Genomic DNA, 10918 nt, shown 5'->3' with positions numbered 1-10918 from the left:
CCAAGTGGTGCTAGTGGTAAAGAACTCCTGCCAATGCAGGAGCCACGGGTTTGATCCCTGTGTTGGGAAGGTCGTCTGGAGTAGATAATGGCAACCCACTCCAGTATTCTTGCCTGGAGAATCCCATGTATGGGGGAGTCTGGCAGGCTACAGTCCATGGCATCTCAAAGAGTCAGACATTTCTTCCAATATTGAAATTGCTCTTTTGTAATATCGCTATAGAACTTCAATGCAGTTTAGTGTCAATGCTGTCTCTGATCTGTGCCATCTGTCCCACTTCCTAAAGCCACCCAAACATCACTGGGCTGTGTTGTGTTGTGTTGTGCAAGTTGTTTCTGTAGTGTCCGACTCTACCATTTGACGTCTTTTCCTCCTAGCAGTCTCCTCTCCATCTGTGGACAGCAATGCACATCTCATGAAGTGGCTAGGAAGACCACACGAGATCACAAATGTCTAACATGGCCCTTAACATTTCCTTTTATCACTTTATTAGCAGTGTTTTTCCTACAAGTTGGAAAGAGTCTCCCCACACTTAGATTGTTCAGTTTAGTTTGGTTTTTTCACCCAGGAATGAAGGAAGAGATTACAGTGGAATTTTCTGTATTATGAGACTTTTCCCTGGCCACTCCTCACAGACACCAATAGAGGCAAAGATTTTATCTACAGGTTCATATTTCTCATCAGACTCATGGTGGCTTAAAGGAGAACGTTAGAGCAGGTTAGAGCATATATAGCTAGGTAATCTTCACCGCCAGTGCATGCTCAGAACTCAATGTGTCCTGAGTACTTCAGTTGAGGAAAGAAGCATGAAGTGGCTTGGACTCCTGGGGCTGGTAGCTCTCTCAGAGTGCATAGTCATGTAAGTGCGGGGAATATAATTGACATCGTCCGTTTTTTTGGTTTTTTATTCCCAATGTCTTATTCTTCTGCCTGTAAGGGTTAGAAAGGAATGTAATCACTCCCTGACAGTGTAAAGTCATCTATCACTTGATAAGTACCTTGCCAGAGATTCTGTGAGGCCCTAGGCTCTCCGGGGAAACCTGTAGGTATGCAGAACTCTGTGGTCCAGCCACATAATGTCCTATGTAAAATTGCATTCTTTGAAATTGTTCAGTGCACAACCTGTGCAACTGTAGGTGTGGTCTTAACAAACAACATTTCTCCTGTATGTGGTTCTAAATCTCTATGGTCTGTCTTCATTTCTGTGTAAATATGTCTGTGTCTTCAATTCTGTATCTCTCGATTTTATCTATCTCTTCAGATGTCTCTGTGCATGCCGAACTCTCTTCAGTTCAGTTCAGCTCAATTGCTCAGTCGTGACCAACTCTTTGCGACCCCATGAATCGCAGCACGCCAGTCCTCCCTGTCCATCACCTATTCCCGGAGATTACCTAAACTCATATCCATCGAGTCGGTGATGCCGTCCAACCATCTCATCCTCTGTCGTCCCCTTCTCCTCCTGCCCCCAATCCTACCCAGCATTAGGGTTTCTTTCCAATGAGTCAACTCTGCGCATGAGGTGGCCAAAGTATTGGAGTTTCAGCTTCAACATCAGTCCTTCCAATGAACACTCAGGACTGATCTCCTTTAGGATGGACTGGTTGGATTTCCTTGCAGTCCAAGGGACTCTCAAGAGTTTTCTCCAACACCACAGTTCAAAAGCATCAATTCTTCAGCGCTCAGCTTTCTTCACCGTCCAACTCTCTCATCCATACATGACCACTGGAAAAACCATAGCCTTGACTAGACGGACTTTTGTTGGCAAAGTAATGTCTCTGCTTCTAAACATGCTGTCTATGTTGGTCATAACCTTCCTTGCAAGGAGTAAGCATCTTTTAATTTCATGGCTGCAATCACCATCAGCAGTGATTTAGGAGCCCCTCCAAATAAAGTCTGACACTGTTTCCACTGTTTCCCTATCTATTTCCCATGAAGTGATGGGACCAAATGCCATGATCTTCGTTTTCTGAAATTTGAGCTTGAAGCCAACTTTTTCACTCTCCTCTTTCACTTTCATCAAGAGGCTTTTTAGTTTTTCTTCACTTTCTGCCATAATGGTGGTGTCATCTGCATATCTGAGGTTATTGGTATTTCTCCTGGCAATCTTGATTCCAGCTTGTGTTTCTTTCAACTCAGCGGACCTCTGTTAGGCTTTCCCTTCTTAAAAACCCTCTTCTTGTCTTCCCTTCACTTCCTTTATTTATTCCCCATCTCCTGGCCTCCTCTCTTCTGCTTGAGCCCAGAAGAAAGATCAGTAGTACTATTTCTCTGCTCTTTTAGCTCTAACAAGCAGTATGACCACAGCCAAGTCTCCAACTCCTTGAACTTCAAATTCCCCCCTGTATAAAGAGAATGATGAACCCCTTCTACCTCTTTCCCCAAGCATCCTTGAGAAGGATACTGTGGGATGGCCACAGCGATGATAATGGCTGACATTGTCGAGACTTCTTATATATCAGGTGCATTATATCCATCATCTCACTTACTATCTAAGCCATTTATGTGGGGGGTGGAGGTGAAGATTATTATATTTCACCTCTTTATCAATGGGGAAATTGAGACTTCAAATGGTCATATGCCTTACCAAAAATTATGGAACAGAACCTGTGTTCAGACCGAGGTCTTTGCCATGGTCATTGGATGGCATCCTAATAATAATGTGACACTCATAAAAATGCTTGGAAAATGCACAGTGCCGTTACAACGTCAGGTATGACAGCCTGTATAACACAGACCGCTGATTGCTGCCCCTTCTTTGTTTTCTTTTCCTCATGGCTGGTGAAAGAATCCCTGTTACACAAACGAAGACCATGCCAGAAACCGTAAGGGAAAGAACTTTGCTGCCAAATTCCTCTGAGGAACACACTTTCAGCTGGTCCCAGAAAGCCACTAATGACCAAAGCATAACTTATCATCCCCTGAGGAACTTCAAGGATGTGAGTGTGGGAGGATGGTGCTCCACAGCGCCCCCTGGTGCTCTGGCTTTGCACTGGGGTTCAGGTGGAGATGCCAGTGGGGTTGTTGGGGCTGGAGCTCCTGCAGGAGGCAGAAACATGGGGGAACAGGGACCCCATTCCCAAAGGAGAAGGCAGTGTCATCCTCAACTTTTGGTCTCTGGTGACTGGGCCCAACAATAACAAGGGGGCAGATAAACAACCATTTCTGTGCCAAAGGTGTATCATTAGTTTGAGGGAGATTGTTCTTTCTGAACTAAGTGAGCCACTCAGTTACAGACGAAGGGTGAGCCATTCCAATCAAAAGATAAAGGCAACTGCAAATCAAGTGTGAAATCCCAGGAACAGGAATGTCAGCATCCACAGATGCATGGATAGCAGTAAAAACGTTCCTGAGTCCCTATGGCATGTGAGGCCATACGAATCTAACACTATTGTTGTTGCTATTGATTTGAAAAAAGGTCTGATCTCTTCTTCACGAATGCACAGCCCATCCTGAGAGACAGGCAGGGAGTAAATAGTTATCAAATAAAGTGGCCACCTGCCTGGTGTTGAGAGGACATCCTTCAAGTTTAGAAGAAGTGGCCTGGGGTGACCTAGGAGGGCATCTGTGAAATAAGGGACTCAGTTTGGGCTTTGAGGAGGAGACTGGAGAGCTTCTCAAATGAAGGTGCCACGACTTCCCTGGTGGCCCAATGGATAAGATTCTGTGCTTCCATTGAAAGAGTGGCAGGTTCTATCCTGAGTCAAGACAGTAAAATCCAGTATGCTGTGCAGCCCTAACAGAAATGAAAGGAATCAAATCAGGCAGTGATCTGAGCAGAGGCTGTGAGGTGGGGTGGTTGCAGAGGGATTTCAGGAGACATAGGACACCTCAATGGTGGCAGCAGTGGGCAAATCAAGGGTGGCCAGTGCAGCCAAGTCTGCCCTAACCACTCCACCTTGGCCTCTGTAGTTTGCCTGCGTCGGCAACATCAACATTGGAACACCCCCTCAGGAGTTCCAGGTCCTCTTTGACACCGGTTCATCTAGCTTGTGGGTGCCTTCAATATACTGCCAGAGTGACAGCTGCTGTGAGTGCCTACCGCCCTCCCCACCTCGCCTATCTTGTCTTTCCCCTCCAACTCCCTTCTTCATCCTTGGCACCTGGCGGACACTCATCTCTTGTGTCTACAGATAAACACAACAGCTTCAACCCTTGTAACTCCTCCACCTACCGGGGCACGAAGCAGTTCTTCAGTACCAACTACACCGCTACGTGGATAAAGGGATATCTTGGCTATGACACTGTTCGGGTAATGTGGAAACAGAAGCTGAGTCGGGGCTGGCCCTGGGTGCAACCACTGCTTACAAAACAGAGGCTGGACCAGCTGGCAGTCCACTAGTGACTGGATGTCTGCTCCTCAGGACCCTGTCCCTGGGTAGATAGCGCCTCAGCTGACACACAAACTCCCAGAATAGCTAATCCAGACAGTGGCTTGGGGCATGGACTTACAGCTCCTTTGCCCATGAGCAGCTCAAGATTCATTTCACTGGGAGCAGGGAGAGTGGGGAGAAAACACCACATTTATATTCTCAAACTATGCTGAGTGATTTCATGGTAATAACTGATGCGAGCCTGCAACAATCACACGCAACAGGTACTATGTTTAGCTTCATGATACACGTGAAGGAACTGAGGTGCAGAGAGCAAGGGCCTTGCCAGGGTTACACATCTAGTAAGTGGTGTAGCTGGGCTGGCCAATCAGGACTCAAGCAGGTGTGGGAAATTGGGAAGAGGATAAAACTGATCTGGGGTTCCTGGGGGCAGCACAGAGCTTCAGGTATCCAGACAGGAAAAGCAGGGGGCCAAACACATGGGAGGGGACTGATAAATGCGTTCTCACTCTAGTGAGAACACAGGATAATAAAAACTATGGCCTGACTTCCCCAAAGTGCTTGAATATTTCCACACCTTCCTTGCCCTCTCTCTTTCTCTCTCTCTTTCCCAAACAAACACATGCACACACAAACTTATCTCCAAATGCGTGTTTCCCAGGCAGAATTTTCTGGAGGACCTTGCCAGTGACATTGTATAATGGGCTTCTTTCTCTCTGGGCAGACACAGAATTCACAAGCATTGCCTTGAATTCAGTTCATTTCTGTCATTAGGGCCTCCCTGGTGGTTCAGATGGTAAAACATCTGCCTGCAATGCAGGAGACCCGGGTTCAATCCCTGGGTCGTGAAGATCCCCTGGAGAAGGAAATGGCAACCCAGTCCAGTACTCTTGCCTGGAAAATTCCATGGACGGAGGAGCCTTGTAGGCTACAGTCCATGGGGTCGCAAAGCGTTGGCCACTCAGAGACTTCACTTTCTTACTGTCATCACATCATAGTGATGCCGAGGAGAAGGCTATTCTGCTCTACTCCTGTGTCCTCAGGGGGCACCACCGGGTCCTGTCCTGACTCTTGGTTTCCCCACTTGTACAGAAGGCACGAGGGCCAATTTGACTCACTCAGATGGTGCTTGCAGGAGGAGCAGGTGATTTTAAAACCCACAGCCCCGCAAAAATGGAACACGAATTCCTGTCCCAGCTTGGTCTGACCACCCGAGATTGGTCCAGAGTACAGCCAGGTCTCAGTTCTTCTCTGCAGTGCTAATGACATCTATACCCAAGCCCGGTCCCAGCCCCACTTCCCAATCCTTTATGTGGGAACACTCTCCTCTCCACAGATCGGGAACCTTGTTAGTGTGGCCCAGCCATTTGGCCTGAGCCTGAAGGAGACTGGGTTTGAACATGTATCCTTTGATGGCATCCTGGGATTAGGTTACCCCAGCCCCACTGTCACAGGGGCCACCCCGATCTTCGACAACTTGAGGAAACAAGGAGTCATTTCTGAGCCTGTCTTTGCCTTCTACTTGAGCAGGTGAGTCTGAGGTGGGCCAGGCCTCTCTAATTCAGCTGTGAGATGCTTTCAGTTGCATGAAAAATTATAGACCACCTGATCCGGAAGTTTCCTGAGAGATAGTCTTGCCCAGGGTAACTATGGCCGCAGAGCCTTACCTGGCCCCATCACTGGTATTTATAAATAAAGTTTTATTGATCAAAACCATGATCATGGGCTCAGGGGCAGGGACTTGGTCCAGGGGGTGAGGGAAGAGGGTGAACAATGGAAGGTGTCAGGAAACAGGTTGGAAGAAAAAGCAATAGGATTTGCTGATGCATTTGATATGGAAGGGCTTCCCTGGTGACTCAGATGTTAAAGAATGTGCTTGCAATGCAGGGGACCCAGGTTTGATCCCTAGATCAGGAAGATCCCCTGGGGAAGGGAATGGCTATCCACTCCAGGATCTTTGCTTGGAGAATTCCAAGGACAGAGGAGCCTGGTGGGCTACTGTCCATGGGGTTTCGAAGAGTCAGACAGGACTGAGTGACTAACACACACACACAGACACACTTGATATGGAAAGAAGGAGAGGGGTGGCGGGAACGTTTCCTTCCTCACTTGCATTTCACCAGGAGCCCAGGACCAGCTACACAGTCTGTGGGAGCCAGTGCAAAATAAAAATGTGGGACCCTTTGTTTAACAAGTATTTGGATTTCAAGACAGGGAGAGCCCCATCAACAGCACAGGTCACAGGCTCGTGAAGCCAACCCTGGGTGAGGCTGTACCCTCACACTTATTGTCCTTGAGCCTGGGCTGTTTTTGAAAAATGACAGGCTAGACAAGGAGGAAGCCATACCCCTCCAGCAAAGTGTCCTCTGAGGGTATTTCTGAGCACTTAAGTCACCATAGAGGACCAGGTCCTCTTGAGAATCCTAGGGGGTCAAAGCGCAGCCTGGCTGCCTACCTTTGAAATTCTTCTGTGACAGTCATTAGCTGTGACCAACCCGGGTCCACTACTCAATCCCTCTGAGCCTCAGTTTCTGCATCTGTAAAATGGGTTCTGTAGTGGTGCTTCTGATGGGTGGATAAGCACAACCCTCAGACAGCGTGTGGTGTTATTCTCCTCCAACAAGTCCCTCTCTTCCTTCTCTCCACAGTCAGGAGAACGGCAGCGTGGTGATGTTTGGAGGGGTGAACCGTGCTTACTATAAGGGAGAACTCAACTGGGTACCCGTGTCCCAAGTGGGCAACTGGCATATAAACATGGACAGGTGAGCATCTCCCTCTGAGAGCCACCCCAAGTGAGGCTCCCTCATGTGCACATGGACACATGCAGACACACGAATGCACCCCAGCTACACAGTCACACACACAGACACAGACTCCACCCACAAAGACGCACATAGAAACACACACAGCATCAGACTTAAAAACACACAAAGGCACGCAAATACACACACAAACACAGACACATAGAGAAACAGTGATATGCAGACATAGACACACATACACCCAAGACACATATAGACACACGCAGACATACAAGCACACAGATACACACACCACCCATGGATTGATAATCACCCCAGGCCTCCTGATCAGGGCTCTGACCAGGAGAATGGGGTCCAGAAAGGCCTGTGCAGCTGGAGGAGGGCTGCATCCACCACACTGTGAGGAGGGAACATGTTTGAGGACCCTAAAGTGTAGTGAAAAGAGGATCAGGGAGAATTTCACCAGCCTGAACACAGTTGTGATAAGATGACCAGCTGTCCAGGGCTACCTGGGACTGAGAAAGTTCTCAGTAGACAGTACTGCCAGTTTAAAAACAGGGCAAGGCCTTCACAAACCGGTCAAATTGGTCTTCTTAGGGAGAAGCTACCCAGCAGTGGAGAGAGGTTGGCTGCAATCTTGAGACTTGAAAGCAACTCAGAGAGACACCTTCCTAGCCATAGCTACCTGCCTTTCTTCCAAGGCACACAGTGGGGCAGGGGCTGTGACAGAAGGAATCAGGCAGCTGGGATTCAGGAGCGGCCTGAAAACAAGGGGCAATGATTGATGGGAATCTGTGTGATAGCCTCACATAAATGCTTTCCTGTGTTTCAGTGGCCCTCTGGGCTAGCTCAGGGCCTGGCTGAGGGCCTCCGTGTCTGAGCCAGATGAAGGGGCGGTGCAGGAAGGCAACCTTCCCCAGGGCAGCCTGGGTCTCCCTCCCACTAACACTCTGAGCATCTGTTGCCTCAGGGAATCTCCATATTCACTCCCATTATTGTTCAGACACCAGATATAGGTGTCTGGATGTTCCTCATTCATTTTTTCATTGATTCATTCATTCATTCACAAACATACATTGTGCACCCCTTGTGTGCTGGGCACTTGAGGGAGGCACAGAGGACACAACTCGCCCTCACATCTAGTGAGGCAGACGCACATGAAATGACTCACACACACAGTGAATTACCACCTTGGTACCTGCTAGACACGGGGAAGTGTCTACAGAGACTGAGCAAGACAGGAGCCTGATCTGGTTTAGGAGGAAGACTTCATTGACAAAGTGACATTTAACCTGGAAACTGAAAGATGACCCGAAATCCTCTAGACCAAGGAGATAGGTGGTCTTCTAGAAAGGGTGACCAGCACATGCCAAGGCCCTGAGATATGAAAGAGCTGGCGCATTCAATAACTGAAGGGACATCAAAGAGCATGGAATGACCAGAGCAAAGGAAAACAGAGGCAGGGCAAGAGCTGAAAGGCTGTTCAGGAGACAGTCAGGCAGTGATGTTCAGGAGACAGTCATGGGGGAGATTTCGCAGTGATGCTGGTGCCTGTTTTATCCCATTTTCTCTCAGCATCTCCATGAACGGGACAGTGATCGCTTGTAAACGTGGCTGCCAGGCCCTCATGGATACAGGGACTGCCTTCCTGCGTGGCCCAAGAGGACTGGTCAGCAAAATCCAGAAACTCATCCACGCCAGGCTGGTCCGTCATGAGGTGAAGGATCACTTCATGGGGTCACTTCCAGGCTCTCTACACAAAGATCAGCAGAGCCAACCTCTCTCCCTCTTTCTGTTACAGCACTTGGTTTCCTGCCAAGCCATCGGGACACTGCCTCCTATTGTCTTCACTATCAATGGAATAGACTATCCAGTACCCGCCCAAGCTTACATCCAAGTGAGGGGACAAACCTGGGGGCTGGTTCTCATATCTGGGACTTGCAGGAACTCATAAGCTGCTCCTGGGAGGAGGGTGCCCTCTGCAGGATCAGCCACATCATTTCAGATGTGCCTCCCAGAAAACCAACCACCTGAAAAGAAAGGACAGTCTGGGACATTGATCCACCTGAAATAAGTGTGGAGTCACTACCCCGTGCTGGCATGGTGGGAGCTACAAGGAGAGGGGAACACTAAGGGCCTTTGCCTTAAAGAGCTTCAGTTCAACCAGAGCCCTCAGATGCATGAATATGGAAAGTCAGCTCTAGCAATCCGTGAAATAGCCAAGTTACAAGGAGGGTTGCCTGGGGACAGACCCAGTGTTCTCTACCACTCTAGTGATTAACAGTCTCCCTTTCCTTCTCAAAAGTGCCAGGTTGGGATCATAAATTACATGGTTACCTCAGTCCTTGGCTGCAACTTCCCCTTGCTAAGCCCCAGTTCCCCATCTGTGAGTTGGGATACCTGACTCCTCATTTGGATGCTAATATGAATAAAAGGTGCGCAGAGACTGCACAACTCTTGCACACGGTTGAGGCTTCATTTCAGTTCTCTACAGGAGTTCAGAGCAGGCTAATGGGCTCAAAGAATCTTTTGAGGAAGACAGGGAATTTCATTAATTCTAAAATCCCAGACTTATGGAGACTTGAGGAACACTTCTTGGTCAATGCAAATCTAAACTGGATTCCATGCAAATGGCATCCCTGGAGGCTGTTCAAAGGGGTTCTGGGGGCAGATTAGGGGTGATGAGGGCTACAGACTTGGAGGCACCAGGAAAAATCATGAACCCAGCCTGGAGTGACAAGGGAGGGTGAGTGTTTGTCAAAGAAGGCTTCGTAGAGGGCTCAAGCACAGTTTTAAGGAAAAGGGTTGTGGGGAAGGAGAAGAAACAGAATTTTCTGCAGAGAAAAGAGGGAGGTAGGAACAGCAAGGAATTACGGGCCATTCTTGTTCTCTTTTTGAAAATTTTGTTGAAGTATAGTTGATTTACAATGATCTGTTTATTCCTGCCATAAAGCAAAGAGGCTCATATATATATATATTTTCATATTCTTTTCCATTACTGTTAATCATGGGAGGTTGAATATGGTTCCCTGTATGATACAGTATGAGTTTGTGGTTTATCCATCCTCTCTATATGTTTGCATCTTATAATCCCTGCCTGTCTGACCCTTTTCCTCCCTAATGGCAACCACATGTCTTGGCCCTTCTAGTTGTTGGAAGGGCCCCTACTTCCACCGCTGCTGAGAGAGTCACTTGATTCTTACCAAAGGGAGGAAGTAAAACCAGGAAACTTGCTAACTCTGGATACTGATGAGGGAGACAGGTAAGCGCTCAGGCTGACTACTGTGTATTTTTGTTTCCCCAGCGTTTGTCGAGCTACTGCGTCAGCAACTTTCACGTGCGCCCACAGCGTGTGAATGAGTGGGAGACCTGGATCCTGGGTAACGTCTTCCTGAAGCTGTATTTCTCGGTTTTCGATCGAGGAAACAACAGGATTGGCCTGGCTCCCGCAGTGTAAATGCTGGGCTACGACACGAATCAATCAGGCCCTCTCCAAACACACACTCATGTGAGAGCACCGTGGGTGGGGCCAGGGATGCTGGTGAACTGTGTTTGTTGCTCTGCAAAGCCCTACTCTCTATGAAGAATAAAAGATTTCATCTCAATGGTGCTCATATGAATGGGTGCCTCTCTTTGGGTCAGGGAGGTGCATCACATTCAGGAAGGATCTAGAATCAAGTCTGAAGCACAAGTGAGAGAAGCCCAACTCCAGCTGGTTTGAAGAAAAGGGGAGACTTATTGGAAGGATACTGGGGGTCTGGACACAAGAACCAGAGCAGAGCCAAAGGTCTCTGTGACTGGACCTGAGAAATTAGAAGCCATCGG

The 10918-nt window shown here is 48.2% G+C and overlaps 1 protein-coding gene across 1 annotated transcript; it reads left to right on the top strand.

Annotated features, from left to right (window-relative positions):
* The first annotated feature begins 806 nt into the window (after positions 1-806).
* LOC145523084 (pregnancy-associated glycoprotein 2-like) lies at positions 807-10550 on the top strand. Its single transcript, XM_081532877.1, has 9 exons — positions 807-859; positions 2786-2936; positions 3910-4027; positions 4131-4249; positions 5668-5861; positions 6980-7093; positions 8669-8810; positions 8895-8990; positions 10398-10550. The coding sequence occupies exons 1-9, from the start codon at positions 807-809 to the stop codon at positions 10548-10550; spliced, it is 1140 nt and encodes a 379-aa protein (XP_081389003.1).
* Positions 10551-10918: the final 368 nt, after the last annotated feature.

This window comes from Giraffa tippelskirchi, chromosome 10 (assembly GCF_054371585.1).
Source record: "Giraffa tippelskirchi isolate mGirTip1 chromosome 10, T2T-mGirTip1v1.2.pri, whole genome shotgun sequence".
Classification (NCBI taxonomy): domain Eukaryota; kingdom Metazoa; phylum Chordata; class Mammalia; order Artiodactyla; family Giraffidae; genus Giraffa; species Giraffa tippelskirchi.
The sequence above is the reverse complement of the archived record's forward strand: the minus strand, read 5'-3'. Positions and strand labels throughout refer to the sequence as shown.

Coding starts and splice junctions, on each gene's coding strand:
- LOC145523084 (XM_081532877.1), top strand. CDS start 807: ATGAAGTGGCTTGGACTCCTGGGGCTGGTAGCTCTCTCAGAGTGCATA. Junction 2,937..3,909: donor CCCTGAGGAACTTCAAGGAT/GTGAGTGTGGGA, acceptor TGGCCTCTGTAG/TTTGCCTGCGTCGGCAACAT. Junction 4,250..5,667: donor TTGGCTATGACACTGTTCGG/GTAATGTGGAAA, acceptor TCCTCTCCACAG/ATCGGGAACCTTGTTAGTGT.